General features: G+C 47.5%; 1 protein-coding gene and 1 pseudogene across 3 annotated transcripts; one reads left to right on the top strand and one right to left on the bottom strand.

Annotated features, from left to right (window-relative positions):
• The first annotated feature begins 1,584 nt into the window (after positions 1-1,584).
• Positions 1,585-5,637, top strand: LOC110966111 (pyruvate dehydrogenase [acetyl-transferring]-phosphatase 1, mitochondrial-like; annotated as a pseudogene).
• A 4,452-nt stretch (positions 5,638-10,089) lies between these two features.
• LOC110966115 (RNA-binding protein 39-like) lies at positions 10,090-21,417 on the bottom strand. 3 transcript variants are annotated; one of them, XM_051948193.1, is made up of 16 exons: positions 21,275-21,406; positions 20,674-20,690; positions 20,530-20,589; positions 15,615-15,664; positions 13,615-13,791; positions 13,458-13,511; positions 13,252-13,369; positions 12,870-13,022; positions 12,569-12,712; positions 12,362-12,427; positions 11,974-12,178; positions 11,800-11,886; positions 11,584-11,695; positions 11,244-11,349; positions 10,722-10,800; positions 10,090-10,622 (listed from the first exon to the last, which is right to left on the bottom strand). In XM_051948193.1, the coding sequence occupies exons 3-16, from the start codon at positions 20,578-20,580 to the stop codon at positions 10,519-10,521; spliced, it is 1,506 nt and encodes a 501-aa protein (XP_051804153.1). In that variant the 5' UTR covers positions 20,581-20,589; positions 20,674-20,690; positions 21,275-21,406; the 3' UTR covers positions 10,090-10,518. The 3 variants fall into 3 exon arrangements, with proteins under 3 accessions (XP_051804153.1, XP_022071059.1, XP_022071058.1); XM_022215367.2 differs by lacking the exon at positions 20,674-20,690 and adding an exon at positions 17,543-17,607 and having other exon boundaries at positions 21,275-21,405; XM_022215366.2 differs by lacking the exon at positions 20,674-20,690 and having other exon boundaries at positions 21,275-21,417.
• Between the last annotated feature and the right edge of the window lie 17 nt (positions 21,418-21,434).

Below are 21,434 nucleotides of genomic sequence, written 5' to 3'. Positions count from 1 at the left end.
CGTCGTTGGTGTTCTTCTCTGATTACTGCCCGCTGCTGGAGGAACCTGAGCACTGCCACACATAATAATTATGATTCACCCACATGTCAACGCTGCGGTTGGAGAAGAGCTCAGTGTTCGTTTAAACTGTTCTGATCAAAGGAAGTCTGTACTTTACCGTGTCACTGAGCTCCTGTTTCCTGCATAATATCTGGTGATTATATAAAGATGGCTGATTAGAATGTTATTTACAGTTATTACCCCCAGGAATTATGGAGCATTTTCCTAAAATTCTGCCCATCTGATAAAACCTCCATCCATCCATCAATTCTCCATACACCCCTTTATCCTCACTAGGGTCATGGGGGGTGCTGGAGTCTATCCCAGCTGACTCTGGTGAAGGCAGGGGACACCCTGGACAGGTCACCAGTCTGTCACAGGGCCACATATACAGACACACAATCACACTCACATTCACACCTACGGACAATTTAGAGTAACCAATTAACCTCAGCATGTTTTTAGACTGTGGGAGGAAAACCCACGCATGCACAGGGAGAACATGCAAACTCCATACAGAAAAATCCCAGACCCACTCTGGGATTTGAACCAGGGATCTTGTTGCTGCAAGGTGAACATGCTAACCACTATACCACTGAGCAGCCCTCTGACAAAACCTGATCTAATTAAACATTCAGCAGCTGTTTAGCAGCTTTGGTTCATTTTAGAATGGAAGATAAACGTTCAGGCTTGTTTTAAATCAATTATAGTGAAAAATGTGGCCATCAAAAACATTAGCCTCCATGTGAATCAATCAGCTGTCAAAATAGGCCTTGTTCTAGTAGGTATGGTTTTGGAAGGTCTGGTTCTAGCGGGTCTGTTTCTGGAAGGTCTGGTTCTAGTGGGTCTGGTTCTTGGTTCAGGTGAATCACATGTTTTGTCACATGTTTTGATTTTGCATCTTTTTCTTTTATGTCTAATTTTCTGTTGTTGTGAAGCAGAGCATCGGAACCTGCAGCGACTCGGTTCTGATGTTCTGCCTCACCTGAACTTTACCTGCTGGACTGAAGGTAGAAACCGGTGAGAGAGAAGCTGCTTCAGGAGTTTATAGCTGACTGCATTACTGCCAAAGGTCACGAGAGAACAGCAGGAAACAACCTGCGACACGCTCGACGACCAGGGAGAGTTCACCAGGAGAGTCCAGATTCACCTGTCTACCTGAGACAGACCCAAAGGACACCACAACAGGACACCAGGACAGCAAAGAACCAAGCTCACCAGTGAGGTTACTGTGAAACTCTGTATGGCATTAAATACCTCAGAGTACTTCAGAAATTCACTAAGGCAGAAAAGTGCTGCATAGGTTCTTTTACGTTCTCTGATTGGGTTCTTAACAGTCAGGTTGGTTCTGTCTGTGGTTTCATTCATGTATCAGAGCTGCAGCAGCTGTTTTCTGTCTATTTCTAACATCTGGCAGATGCTGTGGTTCCAGCTATTCTGTGTTCTCCAAAATCGCTCTGTTCTCACTGCTGATGACGGTTCTGGTTCTCTTCTAGGTCCAGTCTTCATTCTCCATTTGTTTCTGCTTGCTGCTCTTCTCCTGCTGGTTCTGCTCCTGCTGGCTCTTCTCCTGCTGGTTCTCCTCCTCTGGTTCTCCTCTTGCTGGTTCTCCTGCTGGTTCTCGTGTGTTGCCATGTTGAGAAGAACCAGAGCCTTCTGTGGACGCTGCAGGTTGGAACCTCCACCAGTGTCGCTCCCTGTCCTCCCTTCCCCTCCTCCCCCACCTCCGCTGCCTGGATTCCATTTCCCATCAGGCAGCAGGAGGTACAGGGCGGGGCAGGGGGGCGAGGCCGGGAGCGGGGCAGAATGAGTTCAGCTCAGACCAATCAGATCTTTAAGGTGAGAAAGGTGAGCACCATCTGACCTCCTTGAATCAACCGCATCAGTCACACTGATCATCTGTTGACAGGCCAACGAGTACAGCCACACCTTCCCCAGAGGCCCTGCCTCCCATGGCGTCCTGGTTTCCATAGCAACATGCTGCCATCCAACCACCCAGGTGAGGACCGTCGGAGCAGCGCCACCTGCCTGCCAGGCCGCGGGGGCGTCCTGTTTGGAGTGTTCGATGGTCACGCCGGGCCGGCCTGTGCCCACGCCGTCAGCCAGAGGCTCTTCTACTACATCGTGTGGCTTCACTGCCGCTCAGGACGCTGGCCGAGCTGGACCGGGCCGTGGAGGAGGACCGGGCCGGACCTCCGCTGCTTGAGTGGCACAAACATCCACAAGACCATAGCGGGACCGATGGGGGACAAGCTCCTTCTACAGTCTGAGAAACTACTGGCAGGAGAGGCTGGAGGATGAAGATGAAGACGAGGACAAGGAGGTAACCAGAAACACAGCAACCTAAATCTAGAACCCAGACTAGAACCGAGACCTGCACAGGTCCAGAACTGTCAACACACCCACAAAAACCATCTGGACATCTTTAACATCTCCACCTGATCAAAGTCTCGTTCAGAGGCCCTGACTCAGCTGCTGGGTCAGGGTCTAGGACAGCTTCTGAGACAGGTCCAGTATCAGGTCCAGGATCAGCTCGTAAGTCAGATCCAGGATCTGTCCTGATCAGCGTCCAGTATCAGGATCAGGTCCTGGTATTGCCGGGCATTCAGCAGATCCTGTGTGAGCTGTTCAGGACGTCAGTAAGTTCTGGTTCCTGTGAGCTTCTCCTTCTTCTGACATCATTATCTGACTCCTCTCTGATTGGTTGCAGGACGACAGCAGAGTGACATCAGCGCTGGTCAACGCCTTCCGTCGCCTTGACTACGACCTGTCTGTGGAGGCTCAGGTCCACCTGTCCCATGTCTTCCCCCAGGTGAAGGTCCTTGGATCCTGCAGGTGTTTCAGGAGACGTCCAGCTGAGGCCCAGAAGATCAGCACCAACAGTTTCATTGGATCTTTAGATGTCAGACCACCAGAGTGAATTCCTCTCTCTCTGTCCACAGACGGTATCTCTCCCTGGGGAAGGCCTGCCTATGTCCTCCCCTCCGGGTGGTGCTGTCTGGCAGCACGGCCTGCGTTGTCCACGTCTCCAATGGAGTTCTGCACGTGGCCAATCTAGGGGACAGCCGGGCCGTCCTGGGCATGCAGGAGGCGGACGGCCGTTGGTCGGCCACCAGCCTCACCAGTGACCACAACGCTCAGAACCCCGAGGAACTGCAGAGGGTTCTGGAGGAACACCCGCGGTCGGAGCGGAGGACGGTGGTTCGCCACGACCGCTTGCTCGGTCTGCTGCTGCCCTTCAGGGCGTTTGGAGACGTACGCTTCAAATGGAGTGCAGAGATGCTGAGTCGCGTCTATGAAACTCGACCGGACCTCATATCGGCGGTCAGCGACGCGGGTCCGGATGCTGCCACCACATTACCTCACTCCGCCCTACCTGAGTGCCCAGCCGGATGTCACACGGCATCGAATCACTCCTGCAGACAAGTTCCTGGTGCTGGCGGACTGACGGACTGTGGAGATGATGCACCGACAGACGGTGGTCCAGCTGGTTGGAGAGCAGCTGACAGGTGAGTTCAGGGTTTTACTCCTTACAGCTGAAATGAGCTCCTGTTCCTCAGAAAATCCTGACTGCAACGTGTTAGAGTCACTGATCAGAAAGTTAATGTTTGGAGTTTATTTGACTGGAAGAACTTGGATCATGTTATGTTTTCAGGACCAGTGAGGTCTACTGCTGAGACTTTAGGAGTGATCTGGTCCGTCTAGTGTCCCAATAAGTGCTGTTGTATTATAAAGACTTCAGGATCAGATATGAAGACTGTAGTTGTTTTGAGAGCATGTAGAAAGTAGACCGAGGACCGAGGATGGAGCCCCGAGGACACCTCAGTTCACAGAATGAAGGTGATACAGAAAGACTTAGAGATGATCAGCAGCCAATCCTGTGAAATAACGCTGCAGTAAAACCGTGTTTAAATGACCTGGATTACAGATTAAAGCAAAAATGAAAAAATAACTGTTGAAATATTGTAATGCAGATGTATCCAGAAATATCCAGTCATGCTCTGTGGGATATTTCAAGGTACTGAGCATGCCCAGTTGGTTCTGATGTGACGCTGATGGTTTTTAAAAAAATATATTTTATTTTCCCTTATTAATCTCACAAGGGGAAATTCTGATTTTGCATATCCTCCCAATTGTGGGGGTCAGAGCACATGCTCAGCCATGGTACAGCACCCCTGGAGCAGGAAGGGTGAAGGGCCCAACATTGACCACATCGGGGTTTGAACCTCTGACCTTCAGATCAGCAGTCCAGGAAGTTAACCATTGCACCACCGCAAATGTTGAAGATTATGGTTGAAGACTGAAGATTGATGGTTGTTGGTTGATGGTTGCTGGATGATGGTTGTTGGTTGATGGTTGAAGGTTGTTGGTTGATGGTTGTTGGATGATGGTTGATAGTTGAAGATTGAAGGTTGATGGTTGAAGATTGAAGGTTGTTGGTTGATGGTTGAAGGTTGTTGGTTGATGGTTGAAGATTGAAGGTTGTTGGTTGATGGTTGTTGGTTGATGGTTGATGATTGATGGTTGTTGGATGATGGTTGATGGTTGAAGGTTGAAGATTGAAGGTTGTTGGTTGATGGTTGTTAGTTGATGTTTGAAGGTTGTTGGTTGATGGTTGAAGGTTGTTGGTTGAAGGTTGATGGTTGAAGGTTGTTGGTTGATGGTCTGAATTGAAGCTGAGATAAAAATCGTTAAATCAGTCCAGCTGTTAGCATGTGTTTGTCTTCACAGGCCTTCAGCAGCAGAGACCCATTGTTCCTGGCATGGGCATGACTCTGGGTGGCCTGCAGCGCCTCCTGTTGGATCGGAGAGGCCGTGTCCTGTCGGTGCTGGAGGACCAGAACGCCGCCACCCACCTGCTCCGCCACGCGCTGGGTGACGACGGCTACAGAGCAGTGGCCCCAAACCGTCTGGCAAAGATGCTGAGTCTGCCGGCAGACCTGGCCGCAGGTACCGTGATGACATCACCATCACCGTCATCCACCTGAATGAGCTCAACACCTGAAGGAATTTACCTGCTCGGTAACCAGGCAGCTGGCCAGTCAGCATCCTTCCTTTGAAGAAACACGACTCCTTCATTTTCTTTAAAAAGCAGCTGTTTCTGGTGGTTTGTCCACACCATCGGACTGTTCCTAACAAACAGGACACTCAGAGTTTCTGTCTCATGATGAAATCAGTTTAACATGAAACCAAATTAAATTCAGTTTTATTCATAAAGCATCGATTCCTAACATCGGCTGTGTCAAGGTTCTTACAGAGGAACCAACTGTTTCCTCTGGTGTCAGTGGGAGAAACCTTCTACAGAACCGGGCTGAGGGAGGGCAGACGTCTGCCTCGACTGGACCGAGGTAGCTGCTGTTGCTACGATGACAAACTCTCTGCTAGTCAAGTTTTACATCTCAGACATTAAATGTGACCCTGAAGGTAAACGAGTTCCATCCACCTGTAAAGTCCATGTTTAGCATCAGTCTGTAGCTTCCTGTGACTCCCAGAACTCTGAATTTAAGATGGAACCAATGAAAGAGGAATCTTTGTCACTAAAACAATCCTGTATTTTGGTTCTTTCATAGATTCATTAAAGATCTTCTGGAATTATGACTACATCTGTTTGGTCAAACATGCAAACTGAAACTCAAATGATTATTTTTTGTGATAATTAGTTGTTGTTAACCCTATTTTCTTAGTGGTATGGCCTCTTAACGTGAATCATCACAATTGACTACAGCTGTTGACTCCTCTAAGTCAATTTAACCTTTAACCTTCAGCACCATTGGGAAGAAAACACAAACTACCACCTGCTGCTTAGAGACCATTGAGAGTCACCAAACCTGCCATCAGGCATGGAGGTGGCAGTATCATGCTCTGTGGCTTTCTTGGTGTTAGAGGAATTTCTGCGATCTCAGGTGAGAAACCTCGGGAGGCGAACTCAGAAACACTCAGGAGACTCAGATGACTGATGTAGAAGAAAAATGCTTTACTGAATTCAGGAGAAATGATACAGCAAGGACCACATATGCCGACAAAGCCAGTATCAAATCTGAGGAATCTCTCTGTCCTTGGAGGGTTTATACTGTCTGAGAGAGAAAAGAGGCAGGATCTAACCTTGTTATTGTTGCTATATAAGCAAATAGTTGTCTGTCTGAGCAGTTGGTGTGCTTCTGTGTGCCTTCAATTGGGGTCAAAGGGTGACCTTCTGTATGTTGGTACAATTTTTCCTTAACACTTGGGACTGGTTTATGTTTGGTTCCAGTCTCAGTTCTCATGGTTCTGGATGTGATTTAAAGTTGCTTTAGGATTTATTTTAGTGTGGATCTGGTCCTGGATGAGGACTGGTTTCAGACAGTCTTGAGCAGGTCTTTGACTCTTAAAGCTGCTGTCCGGAGTTTCCGTTTGTTTTCAATCTATGTATCATTTTTTAACAAAGCTTAAATGTGTTAGTCTAGTTCGATACATAAATATAAAGTTAGTATAACGCGATATGAAAATTTATTCCTGAGCTCCGCCTTCCTCTCATAGACCCCCATGTTATTCCAAAAAGCGCCGGTCGCTGCCGACCAATCAAGTTCGAGCTTCAGCTTTGTCATGCTGTCAATCAACGGTTACGCGCACAGCAAGCAAGCCCATGCAGAGGTGGGCGAGCTACGCACTACGCAACCGCACGCACATTTGTTTTGCTCGTGGAGGAGAGAGCATCAGGGATCAGCAACTTCCAGAAAGTTACCGATCCCACGGCTTGTCAGGCCAAGAGACTGCAGGACGTTTTTTGGCTCGGGGTGCTCGCGTCGCTCCCCGACCACGGCCTCCATAGCCCGCCTGACGGCTTCGTTTAGATGCCCGACCTCTGGAGGAAGATGTTGGGGCGTCTGGGACATACTCTTCATCAGAGGAGTCATGCAATTCTGAACTCTAGATAGAAATAAATAAACAATGTAACACATATACACGCGTAAATGCACTAAGTTTGATAAACAACGTCATCCAGAGGGATACACGAGTGTAATCACATATTGAAACTTTACTCGTTCGTCCTAGCAGATTCATGTTATTTTGGTATTAGGACAAGTTAGACTCAATACAGCATTCTAACGTAATTCCTTCATTATTTACTAAATGTACTAAATGCAGAAGAGGGGAAAACAGTAAAACAGGCGAGATGCTGCAGCACTCCGGGCACTTCTCTCATGTACTGCACGCGTGCACAAATAAAGGAAATCAGAGGGAGGGACCAACAGTGTTTTGGGAGACGCTGCGATTCAAACTCCGGACAGCAGCTTTAAAGAAGTAATTGAGGTTTGGTTTTGGTCCTGATGTTGTCCTGGTTTCAGACTGCATTCTGAAAATTTTTTTTGGTTTAGGTTTGATTTTGGTCCTGGTTTTAGACCTTTTTAGGACTGGTTCCAGACTGTCTTGGGTGTTTTTTTTATTAACCCCTAGAACACCAAACCTACCATCAGGCATGGTGGTGGCAGTATCATGCTCTGGGGAACTGGAGCTTTCCACAAAGTAAATTGTTACGCCCAGCCTAGGGGTCCGAGTGAAACATGAAGAGGCATCCTTCCCCTGGTCCCAAGCAGCTACAACACACACAGGTGTTTATTACCTCCGCCAAGGAGGTTATGCGACACCCGGCGTTTGTGTGTCTGTCTGTTAGCAAGATAACTCAAAAACGCCGGGGCAGATTCAGATGAAATTTTGAGGAGATGTAGACTATGGTAAGAGGAAGAGTGGATTTAATTTTGGTGGCAATCTGGAAAGGATCCTGGATTCTGGATCACTTTGAATTTTTTAGCATGTGGTCCAAAATATGACAAAAACATCATATCAAATTGGAGCAAGGCGTCCAGATAGCTCAACTGGTTAAGAAGGCGATTCATAAACAGAACTGTCAGAGATACAGGTTCAATTCCAGCTCATGATCCTGTACTGCATGGGTTTCCTGTTTTCCTCTCTCCCTGTTGAATATAACCCACAAAATGGCCCAAAAACAACTTAGAATAAATCGTACATAAATGTATGTGAATACAATGTTGCGTGGGAATGTCAATATCTGCACTCTGAGTGCTTTTCTAGTTTACAATAAATGTGTGAATAGAATCAATGGTGATGGTTAACTAAAACCGAGAGTGACCAAAAACAAACAAAAGGCCACCAATCTATTAACCAAAACAAAACTTTGAAAAGAACAACAAAGCCTTATCTCCCTAAGTTAAACATGAGAAAAAACATTTATAAAAAAGGTGACTGCTCTATATTCTCAGAAAACAAACTGCTACTAGTCTATATTCTCAAAATCACAGAATTGAAGCATGGTGACGTGTACTTTGGTTGGAAACAGAGTAGGATGTTTGCCACGCCCTCTGACCCTCCGACCTGGAGACGACGCCTTCCTGGTATCCTCTACCAATCCGGCGGTGGTGCAGCGCTGTCCTATTTGCATATTTGAGTGGCAAATAAAAAGGACACACAGAGCACAGGGAAACTACACACGATCGCAGTGGTAACAAAACGGAACAACACGACATGGTCATCAATATCCCCCGCCACATGTGATGTCTATGAGTCTATATCCAAAACAGTGATAAAGGGCCATAACTCTGTTAAATATCATCGCACAGGTCTCATTTTTGAACTTGATCAAGGTGTCCATGGTGTGAAGCTACACACTAAATTTCGTAATCCTAGCTGTAATAGTTTCCGAGAAAAGCTGTCCCCTTCATCTCGGAGGGACGGACGGACGGAGGCCAAAACGTTTTCCCCCTTTTCCACTTCGTGGAGGCGGGGGATAAAAATGAAGGAGGATGATCACCTCCATGTTCTTCAGGAGAACCTAAAACCATCAGCAGAAGGTTGACAATGAGCCCAAACACACATCAGACGTGGTAAAGAAAGGGTTCCATCAGGCTGGAATGAAGGTTCTAGATGGTCTGCCTTCATATATATATACATATATATATATATATATATATACACATTCATTAAGGGTAGGACAAACTGGAAGAGCAGCCACCCTTCCTTAAGAATGTCTGTTTTCTTTTCCAAATACATATTATTTGAATATCGATGTACCAGAACCACAGGAAGTGGACAGGTTTAGAGGGTAATTCTATTATAACAGACTACAACCTTCAGATACTAAAACTAAATGAACATCCTGAGAAGACCTGAGGAAAAAGCCCTGCAGAAGATATTGTTCTTCAGTGACTTCCTGTGAGCAGCAGATGTTTGGAACTCGATCGTCTTTGTAGCTTCTTAAGCAATTCTAGAAGTTGGTCTTTTGGCAAATAGTTTTTAACCGTCTGAACTCCAAACAGTTTCTGTCTCATTTTCTTCACTGTGGTTCATTTTAAAGTCCTGCAGCTCTGTGGAACAAGAACATCATGGAGGACAGAGAACTCAGATGTTTTCTGGTAGTAGGACTCAGAATGATTGAAACCATTTCTCTGATTATTTGCCAAAATGTAATGAAAACTCTGAACCATCACGTGCACCATGTTTCCTCAGATGTTAAACCTGAACTAATGTCTCCTCATCCTTCTGTGGAGGTTCCCAGTCATCCAGGTCCTGGTGATGGTAGGAGCTTCAGGAGAAACCAGCTGGAGGCTCTGGAAGATGTTTCGAGAAACCTCTTCCAGATCCTCCAGCTGGTTCCTCCTTTGATCTCCTCATAGCGCAGATGTTTTTGTATCTCCATGGTTATGACGCTGAAGATCTTCTGGTTGGTCTCCAGACGTCTGTCCTGAACATGAAGTGTGAATATTAGAGACACCAGTATGAACATTAGATATAGAATACCCATAATGCACTGCAGCAGCCTCTACCTGGGTCAGGTGTTATCAGTCGAAGGTACCTGGACTTCCTCTGGTGGTTCAAGAACTAAACAGAACCAACAGGAACTCATCCAGGTACCATTTCCTGGTCCGAACACATGCAGACTGCAGGTGATTCACAGGTAACACCTGAGTGAGTTACCAAGGGTTGGATACCAGGCTCCGCCCTCTGGTACTTCTCAGCCAATCAAGAGCCAGCAGAGAAGAAGACGCTGCAGCTGAGTGACTTCAAAATAAATTTAATCGACAATTTTACAAAATCAAATCTCATTTAGAAAAACAGTTAAATACTAAACGGCTTCGAACCGACCAATCAGCAGACACCGTCCCCGCCCCCTCACAGCTCACAGAGCTCAATCATTGGACGATACTCCGGAGGGGCGGAGCTGTGTGAGGCTTCACACAGAAACGCTGATGAGATCATCAACAGGAAGGAAATGGGGCAAGTCACATGGTCGAGACAGCACAGACATGTGAGCAGGATCCAGCCAATAGTGAGACAGCGAGTTGTTTGTGTCCCAACTGAAAACAAACAAACACACAGCATCCCTCACAGGCGTTTTCAGACCTGATGAACCGAAGAAGAGATGATGTAAAGGAGGGGCGGGCTCTAATGTCCACTGTCCAATCAGAGGGCAGTGCTGTTGTTGAGTCACCGGCGTGGAGGCGGGGCCAGCAGCTGAGTGGCAGTGACAGACTCTGGGAACAGGTTGTGGTAGGTGGGCAGGGGGACGTACGCCGCCGTGATCATCTTACCTGAAACAACAGGTGAGAGGATGTCAGAGCTGCTCAGGGATTGGTCCACCACATGGGTGTCACATGACAGCGTGGGTGTCAGCTGACAGGAAGTCTTACCAGCAAAGTATCTTCCATGAAGAGTGTTGACGGCAGCCATGGCGGCCGGGATCGACGGACATTTGACGTAAACATTTCCCTATAAAAAAACAGACAAAGGTCAAACTGAGGTCAGAGGGGAGGATGGTGATGTCAGAGGGGAGGATGGCGATGTCAGAGGGGAGGATGGCGATGTCAGAGGGGAGGATGGCGATGTCAGAGGGGAGGATGGCGATGTCAGAGGGGAGGATGGCGATGTCAGAGGGGAGGATGGTGATGTCAGAGGGGAGGATGGCGATGTCAGAGGGGAGGATGGTGATGTCAGAGGGGAGGATGGTGATGTCAGGATGGTGATGTCAGAGGGGAGGATGGTGATGTCAGAGGGGAGGATGGTGATGTCAGAGGGGAGGATGGCGATGTCAGAGGGGAGGATGGTGATGTCAGAGGGGAGGATGGTGATGTCAGGATGGTGATGTCAGAGGGGAGGATGGTGATGTCAGAGGGGAGGATGGTGATGTCAGAGGGGAGGATGGCGATGTGTACCTCGGCAGAGTTCTTGTCCACGTAGATGTGGACCACTCCTCCATGTTTGTTGCACTCCTCGATGACGTCATGCTGGATGTCCACCTCCCAACCAGCTGCCTCCTCACTGAAACACAGTTACTGTTACCCGTCAGCTCACCTGTCACATTCACAACGTTTTCACATCAAACAACTCTCAGGTGTCTCTGCCAGTGGGCATATCGCTGTCCAGTACATATATGACGGCAGGAACACGTATGACAACAGGCCTGTCTGACTATGAAGAACCACAGATGTGGACAGTCCAGACGGACTGATGGATCAACACTGATCAGCTGATCTCTGACAGGTGAGTCCTCACCTGTGGGGGTTGAACATGTTGGACAGCTGGAAGCAGTGAGTGGCCAGAGGCTGAGAGGGCAGGTTGAGGGCAGCAGAGTTCATGTTCATGTTGAGGGACGGATTCATGGCAGCTGGAAGAAAAACACTCTGATCAATAACACACACTCTGATCAATAACACACACTCTGATCACTACACTGTGTGTATAGTGTAGTAGTGTGTGTACAGTGTGTACCTGACACAGCAGCCATGGCTCCGATAGCGATAGCTCCACTCATCTGCAGAGCCTGCTGAGCAGCAGGAGGAATCTGCAGTCCGGTTCCTGCAACAGACTGCAGGTTAGAACCTCCCTGACTCTGGTTCTGGTTCTACTGGACCTGTTGGTTACAAGTGTGACCAGGTGGACTACCTTCAGCCAGTCGGGCCATCAGCTGCAGCCTCCCGGTGGTCCCCAGGTCGATGCCGGTGCGTTCCAGCTCGTCACTGTCGAGGAAAGACGATGCCGTGGACGGGTCGGTCCGCTCCGTCACGTGACCCACCTTCATGGGGCGACCCGCCAGCTCGAAGCCGTTCAGCTGCTCCAGGGCTTTCTTAGCGCATTCTGCATCTGCAAACTGACATCACACAGGTGTGTTGGTCTCACAGGCAGGTACAGCTGATGCTGAACACCAGCAGCAGGAAGACCAACCATTACAACAGATCACAGAAGGTGGAGATGATGGACCAACGGCAGGTCTACACTTCAGCTTCCTGTCACATGACCAGAACCTGGAGGATGATGAGGATGCAGAACTCACCGTGATGAAGCCGTAGCCTTTAGAGCGTCCCGTCTCACTGTCCATCATCAGCTGGATGCTCTCAATCTGAAACACAGAGCAACTGTCACACACTCACTGTGTGTGTGTATGAATGTGCACTTGTTTTTCTGTGTGTGTGTGTGTGTGTGTGCATGTGTGTGTGCATGTGTGTGTGTGTGTGTGTGTGTGTGTGTGTGTGTGTGTTACCCGTCCAAACGGCTCAAAGATTCCTCTCAGCATCTCCTCGGTGATGTTGAAGTGCAGCGAGCCGACGTAGAGCCTCATCGGTCCAGATGTTCCCTTCTGAAGGTTGTTAGCTGCTGCTGCTGCTGCTGCTCGGTTCTTCTCAGCCTGGACACAGATGTGGTACAGATGTGGTACAGGTACAGTCACTCTACTCCTATTCATCAGTACTAAAGTACCTCTGTGTGTTTCTCTAGACAAAGTTTAGTTTGAAATCATCAAAGTGAGAAATTCTGAAGATGTGTGTGTGTGAGAGTGTGTGTACCTGTGATGCCTGTACGATGATGGGAACTCCCAGCAGCCTTTGCCCCGTCAGTCCGATGGCCAGAGGAACTGAGCTGGCCTCCACAAACTCGATGTAGGCGATGCCCTTCGACCTGCGAGAGTTTCTGTCTGAGATCATCCTCACATCCCGAACCTGTGGAGGCACCATAGCAACGGTTACCACAGCAACCAACCACCAATGTCATCGTCTGTAATAGTTCTGACCAACATTGAAATTTCCCCACAAAGACCTTTTAAAGTTTCAGAAACCAGAAACATATCCAGGGAACCAATGATTGTTTCTACACTAGGATACATCCCATAATACTGATGATCACAGCAGGTTATAGACACTAGGATACATCCCATAATACACACTACACCTTCCCAACAGCTGAGAAGAACTCCTCCAGGTCTCGAGGTCGTATCCGGGCTGCCAGCTGCATACAGAACACGGTCCGGGCGTCTCGTTCCTCTGGAGTCAGATTGTCTATGGGCTGCCTGTTACCATGACGACATTGACAGTTCAACTGAGCGTCTAACAGTCCAGATGGAAACATCCCATAAACACAAACCATCAAACACTCACCTGATCGGACTCTTCTCCTTCCTGAATGGACTCTTACTCTTAGACCTCCGACGGCTGGAAACACAGACATGAGCGGACAGACAGGTGAGCAGACAGACAGGTGAGCAGACAGGTGAGCAGACAGTTGGGCTGCAGCTCCGTCTCCATGGTAACTCACGACTTGTGATGGTCTCGGTAGCGTCCTCCTCGCTCTCGGCTGCGACGGCGTTCTCGGCTGCGGCTGCGACTCCTGCGTCGCTCTCGGCTGCGGCTGCGTTTGCGGCTATGACTCCTCTTCTTGTCTCGACTCCGACTGCGCTTTCTGTCGCGGCTGTGAGAGCGCGTGTGCTTCTTCCTATTGGACACACAGCAGCCAATCAGAGCACAGCGAGACAGACACCTAGAACTAGAGGAATGTTCTGAAGGCTGCAGCAATCATTAAGTTCTTCATTAACGTCTTGATTTGAGGCACTGCAGCGTTTCTCACCCCGAAATTCCACAATAACGTGGAGAGGCTCTCGTGTGAACAGCGATATCACACGATAACAACACATGATATAAACAGAAAATAAATAAACCACACCTCATTTCGCTTCTACAAGGTCGCTCTGCTCGTCCCAGCCACATTGCTGTGTGATTTATACTTCTAGCATGGTTGAGTACATGATTTATGTTTTGATGTCAACTGAGTGCTTTTCTTTATCCAATAGTTAATTTTGTATGGTTTATTCTATATAAAAAACGGTAATTTCTCTTCGTCCATGGCGTCGTGTTGTATCTGCGACCCTGTTGACCTGATGCTTGTGCCTCCGGGGGCGTAATAACAACATATAGGGAAAAATTTACGTCAAGTCCATTTACCATCCATTTACGGCCTTCTTCAAATTCACAGAACAAATGTGGACTGGCTGCTGAAACGCTAAGGAGCTGGTCCATGGCCAGGAGGGAACCTGCACTGCCCATTCTGAATGTGAGGTTTGACAAAGCCTCAGAGCCCCCTGGAGGAAAATTGTCATGCAGAGGCTGAGCAATGTTATAATTTGAGAGTTAGAATACACTCCCAGTTTCCCTTTCTAAAAATGGGAACCACCAACCCGACCTGCAGGCAACTCTGAAGAGCCAAAACAGCCCAGTAAGTTCCACAGCTTTCAGCATCGTAGGGTAAAACATGTTCACTGAAGGCATTCTTGATTACCTTAGTGGCCTCTGCCACAGAGATGGATGAGCCTTCAGAATCTGCCCTCTCAATAGAGGATGTTTTGTTCAGGGTTAGGAGTTCCTCAAACTGCTTTTTACATTGTTCAACAGTATGTCCAGTCCAGGTCAGTAGTACCTCCCTGGACATACCCTGCCTTCCCTCCCTGAGGCCAACTGAAAGTCCTCCTTGGCCTCCAAGAATTCCTCCCACACCTGAGGATTACCCTATGACTCCTGCAGCTGCTTTCCTTCTACATCCCAGTACCGGTCTGTTGTTTCAGGAGACCCCTGGACTAAACAGGACATGAAAGGTCTCCTTCTTTAGCCCGATGGGTTCCTTTGCCACTAGTGTCCACCAACAGGACCTTAGTTTTCCATCACAACAGACACCAGCTACTTTCAGGCCACAGCTCCTCACACCACCACCACCGAGGCTTTGAACATGGCGTCCTCAGATTCAAAGTCCCAACCTCCTCCGGGGTGCATGAGAAACTCTTCCAGAGGCAGGAGTTTAAGACCCCATGGACAGGGGCCTCCATCAGACGTTCACAGCTCAGGCTCACTTCATGTTTGGGTTTACCAGGTCTGTCCGGCAGTCTTCCATCAGTTCTGCTCCTCTGCTCTCAGACATTCAGCCGCAGGTCTGAAGATACGACTACGAGTCCATCCCTGACCTTTGGCCTACGATGCTGTGGTACCAAATCAGGGTTGAAGTCCCCCAGCAGAATTATGGAGTCCCTGGGCAGAACTCCGCCCAGGAACCACCCAGAGACACTAAGAAGACCAAGGAGCCGGCGCTGCTGTTTGGTCCATGAACATTCAGAGTCACCTGCCCAGCACCTGGCATCCGGGGTGGAAAGTTCTGGACCTGTCAGAGCCCCCCTTATGGGCCTATCTCCAGAAGGGGTCATCAGGCTCTCAGAAACTGGAGTTCAGAAGGTTAGACAGCAGACACATGGACAGACAGGTGGACAGGCTTACCTTTTGTTTCGGTCCTCCTGTCCGTTGGGGCTGGGGGCCTTGGTGTCCTCCTAAGCGGGTCGACAGAGAACAGCATGAGGAGGCAACATTCAGGTGAGGACGGGACACAGGGAGGGAGGGGGCAGAGAGAATATAAACACAATTTAATGAGTCGTTCAAACAGGCTGTGGGGTGGGGGCTCTGGTCAGTCTGGGTCGGTCCGGGTCAGTCCATGTCAGTCGGTCCCAGCCTGCAGCCCAGTTCTCTGTGGGGTTCTGAGGCTGCAGCCCAGTTCTCTGTGGGGGTCTGAGGGGGTTCTGAGGTTCTCTGGGTGCAGACAGAACATCCACAGTCCAGCTGGTCTTCAGAGTGGTGCTGGGACTCCTCTGAAGGGTCCTGAAGCAGACAGGAGGCGAAGTCACTCACTCAGCCCAAACCAGAGGACACACCTCCTCACTACACCTGAGACTGTCATCTGTGCAGGCAGCACACCTGTCCTGTTCCAGCCCTCCCTCATCCCAGTTGACTGGATCAAACCAATTCTTCCAGATGTTTTACAGATGCTGGAGGGTTTGTCTACATATTTCTACAGACAGTACAGGTGTTGCAGGTGTTAAAGCATCTAACATGACACAAGTATGTAGCAGCCAGCTCTGAAGGCCCAGCGCATCATGGGTAATGTAGGTGTCATTCTAAACAGGGTGGACAGGTAACATGTCTGGCTGCTTCTCAACCTGTGCAGTGATTGGAGGAAACAAACTGCTCCCTGATTGGATGGGCTGGAACAGGGGTCGGCAACCCGCGGCTCTTTCAGCCCTCTGTTGTGGCTCCCTGTAACTTTGGAAAATAAATTGTTCTGCCTTTCAGGCGCGTTTCAATGCATTTTAATATAGCCAATTTTATTGTGAAATTACCGCTCTTATTTTGACGTGTCACTTCACCGGATGGGCTGCTGGGGTACTATTGCATGAGAGTGCAAAGCTGATGCAGAGAGACAACACGGAGCTCCGATTCCCACACGTTTCATGCCTTTTTTGTTTTACTCCTGGAGAAGCAACGCCTGTAGTTTCACATCGTTTTGTATTCAAGAATGGCAAGCCTGTATATTAAAGCTCCACTCCAAGAAAGACACGTCTTGTCTTTGAGTCAAAAGTACTCATGATAGGGTAATACACGTTACTGGCAAGAACACGGCTCGATGTCCAGGCAGCAGGTCAGAGAGTCAGAGGAGTGTCGTCTTGGAAAAATAGGGCAGCGACTTACCGGAGAAAAGTTATTAGCTTAAGATAAATAGATTTTACAAGTTAAATAGACATTCACAAAATATTGATTTCCAGCTAACGTTATGTAACATATGAGGTCCAGGAGCAAAAATGACATTAACCAAGTAAGATAAATATTAGTGGAAGGACACAATTAAAAAAATGAATCTATCTAATTAGAGGCTGATTAACAAGGGCATAGAGGTAAAAAAGCTATATATGCAGTGTTGTCTTCATTTTAAATGCCAAAAGGATTTTGCGGCTCCCAGTGTTTTCTTTTCTGTGGGACACGGGTCGAAATGGCTCTTTGAGTGTTAAAGGTTGCCGACCCCTGGGCTGGAACATGTGACCCTGACCGTGACATCACGTCTTTAAGCTTCCTGCAGAGCTGCCACAATAAGACATGACACCTGTCCCCAGGTGGGCAGAGAGCAGCTCCACTTTAACCATGTAAGCCCCGCCCACCCCACCTGCTCTGTCCTGACCTCAGTCTCAGATCCGACCCGGTGAGTATCCGTCCCGGTACAGCTCAGTCAGGATGCTGCCTATGCTAAGCTATCGGCTAACTGTTCCTCATCGAGGGGACTGGGCCAAAGCCAGGGGACAGTTTCCAGTTACCAGGGGAACCACAGTCATGTTACCATGGGGACCACAGTACAGCAATGCATGATGGGGGCTGTTTACTACCTTCATGTCTGTGACAGATCACACTGGCATTCAGGGGAGTAGAGGTGAGAAATCGTTAGGCAAGTCTACAAAGAGAGATAGATGGGCATTTATTCATGACAGTCTGAGGACGCCTTCATCATCATCATCATCATCATCATTATCATCATCATCAGCCAGACTCTACTGCTCCGCCATCAGTCTGATAAACTGAACAATCTGCAGCTGATAATTGATCAATGTCCTGATCATCAATCATTTACAGTTTGATGCTGCGTCTCTGTAGCCTAGCCGCGCTAGACCCATGCTCTGAAGGCACAAGGGTCTAGGACCGCTGGACAGGGAGGGAGGCGGGCTAAAAGGTTGTCTATCAAATCACTCTGCAGCAATTGAGTTGGTATACAACCAATCAGCGCAACGAATAGGCTCCTAGAGCGCCGGAAATCAGAGGATGCGGTAGTTCGGTGAAGCCTTATTTATACAGTCAATGGGTGAAGCTCAAGTATATTACAGACATGTTAACAGAAAGATTATTCAGAGTCGGTGCTAATGGAGCTCAACGACTGTTGTCGTTTTTGTTGTCGACCCTGGCAGAGAATTAAATTCGTTGCCGTGGGTTGTCTAGCGCGGCTAGGCTAGCGTCTCTGTTCATGAATGATCTTTGGACTGAAACAGTGACTCAATAATCAGATTACTGTTATTATAGTGACCTGACCGGACCTGATCAATAAAATTAAACAACAGGTTTGTTTGGTTCTGAAACTATTCCTCCAGTTGTTCCAGTAATCTGATTACTAAAACTCTCTTGTTTAATCCACTCCATCCTGGACTCCAGGGGCCTCATTTATAAATCTTGCGTACGCACAAAACATTGCTAGAAAGTGGCGTAAATCACAACCTTTGCGTAGAAAGTGGCGTACGCTGTGTTCGTTGTGATTTCTAAAAACAAACTTGGTGCGAGAATGTGCGCACCGGTGCTCCAACTTTGATGCTTGCTTAAGCACATTTTGGAGACAGAGGGAACGGCAGTGCAGGAGGATGAAGTGGTGAACTGAAACCAGATTGATCTCAAACCTTTATTGTTATCACATATTAGACTTGTAGAGCCGATAATCATAAACCCTCATTGTTGTAGATGTTCATATAGTGCGTCATTCGGCCAACCTGTATTTGCAGAACTATGTTCATATATCAACAGGAGCGGATTGAACGTTATTTCATTTGGTCGTTTGACTGAAGGGCCGGTCCACATCTGGGACGGTGCGATGATCTTCATTAGTTTTGTTTACCGAGTACCCGGCGCCTGTACGGCTCATCGGGGAAAGCAGAAGACCCATTTACAGGGGTGGTCTCTGACGCAGTGGCCCGGGTTCGGTTCCTGCCCGCGGCACTTTTATGCATGTCTTCCCCCTACTCTTCTCCCCTTCTCCTGTCACTCTTCACTGCAACTATCACAGTAAAAAGGCAAAAAAAAGTAAAGAATTTTGTTTATTTATCCATATGCGGCCGAATGGGATGAGCGTCCAACCATTAATCAGCCCTGTACAGACACACATGCTTCACACCACAACCCCCGAGTGAAGATGGATTTCTCTATGTGAACCGAAAAAATGTACATTCAATCAGTTTACAAATTATTTGTACATCGGACATGATCATAACAAATTTAGTGGCAGGGTGGCCTGGATCAACACATGATTCATTCATCCTGACGCACAGCAGTGAACAGACTGCAGGGGGCGCTGTGTGAAATGCCGTGGATCAGCAGCTTATTTATATACAGATACATTCATGAGTTACTTTGCATTGACCATTCATGGTAAAATGTGGGTGTGTTGTGGGCGGAATGTGAGGTGGATCCAGCTGTGCAATCTTCCAGCTGGTGTGTGATTTATCAAGGAATTGCGTGCAGCTGTGCTTACGCAAAGTTTTATAAATCAGGGGTGAAGGGCATACGCCCATTTCAGATTTTTGGCGTACGCAAACTTTTAGTATGGATCCTACGCAATGTTTTATAAATGAGGCCCCTGGTCTCCAACGGGACCAGACTTCATCCTATACGGCCCGATAAGGAGTTAAAAGTGGTAGTTTTTAAGTCAAATATCTGATTAACTGTTTGGCGCATTAAATGCCAGGAAGTTCAGTAACATCTAGTTCTGATTGACCAAAAAGGCATAACATCCCAAATATTTAGTTTACAATAAAAATGACAGAAGCAGCAAATCTTTCTAGCTCACGCCAATCTAATTTTGAGCTAATCTGAGCAAATTTTGAACAATTTTAGCTCATATAACACATCTTTTTCATTATTTTGGACAAGTTTTAGCTCATATCAGATTCATTTTGAGTCATTTTGAGCATTTTTCTTTAACTCATATGGAAAATTTTAAGTCATTCTGAACAAACTTTAGCTCATGTCAGACATTTTTAACTCATTTTGGACATTTTTTTAGCCCACATCAGATGACTTTTGAGAAATTTTGAGCTCTTTCTATCTGAGACAGTAAATCTGCAAAACATTTGGATTTTTATTTTTGCATGAAAACTGACAAACTAATAATTAAAACCGCTGCTGACTAGAGCATCAAGGAGAACTGACAAGGGGACATTTAGTCAGTTTTGTGCTAAACAGGGATTTTCATCCCAAAAAACATCTTATTCTGGAATAACTGGATGATTTTCTAAAGAATAAATATAAAAACAGACAAAAACAGCTGTGAGGGGCCATTCTCATATCTCAACTACTAAATTAATCTCAAACTATTTTATTAATCCATCAGTTTGAGTCAATTTTTAATAAAACCTGTCTAACTTCTCTGATTTTAGCTTCTTCAGTGGAAATATTTTCTGGTTTCTTTCCTCTTTGAAAGAAACCCTGATCCACATCTATTACCATTTCCAGCGTACAACCTTGAACCCGGTGGTGCAGCTCAGGTTCTGCAGCTGGATGAGGAGCAGTGGAGTCCGGCTGAGAGCTCCAGAACCAGCGAGGACTCAGAGACTCTCACCTTCCTGTAGGGAGCCTCCAGCATCGCCTCGATGTCCAGGTCGTCAGCCATCCTGCTGCTCTGCACACAGACACCAGAACAATGTCAGCACAGGTGTACACTCACCTGTTAGCTCCCATGCTACATCAGCTGGTCTACAGTCACCTGTCGGGACAGCACACCTGACAGGTAAACAGAAAGCGGATGGCCCGCAGAATTTAACTCATTTTGACGAATTTTTCACTCGTCAGACAAACTGTAATTCTAATTTTTAACAATCTTTGGCTCATATCAGGCAAATTTTAGGTTATTTCTGACATTTTCTTTTTCTCTTATCAGGCACATTTCAAACCATTTTGACCAATTTTTAGTTCATGTCAGGCAAATTTTAGGTTATTCTGGACATTTTTAGCTCATATCAGACAAATCTTGTGCCATTTTGAGCAATTTTAGCTCATGTCAGGAAAATTATAACTAATTTTGGACAATTTTTTTAGCTCATATCAGGTACATTTTGAGTTATTCTGACCAATTCTTAGCTCATATCAGGCATTTTTTTAGGATATTTTGAGCCATTCTTAGCTCGGAAGCTACATTAGCCGTTAGCCCTTCAGTCCAGACACCTGCGGACTATGTAGCTAGCGGCTAACGCTAACAGCTAGCCGGTCCGAGCAGGCCTCTCCCGGTGTTTCTCCAGCTTCTAGAGACTCTTTCTCGGGCTGGACGCCACCAGAGAGGCTCCTAACAGCAGCTGAGCGGAGCCTACCTCGGTACACGGCGGTTCGGTGGGTCAGAATCAGCAGACGGTGGCTCGGTCCGGTTAACAGCGGATCCTCGGTTCTCGTCCGCGCGACAGTGCTGTAAATGGTGAAACAGGAAGCTCGCGTCTTATCGCGAGAATTTGCTATTGCGAGATCAAAACACGT

Source organism: Acanthochromis polyacanthus, chromosome 5 (genome assembly GCF_021347895.1).
Source record: "Acanthochromis polyacanthus isolate Apoly-LR-REF ecotype Palm Island chromosome 5, KAUST_Apoly_ChrSc, whole genome shotgun sequence".
Taxonomy (NCBI): domain Eukaryota; kingdom Metazoa; phylum Chordata; class Actinopteri; family Pomacentridae; genus Acanthochromis; species Acanthochromis polyacanthus.
This window is presented reverse-complemented; position numbering and strand designations above follow the sequence as displayed.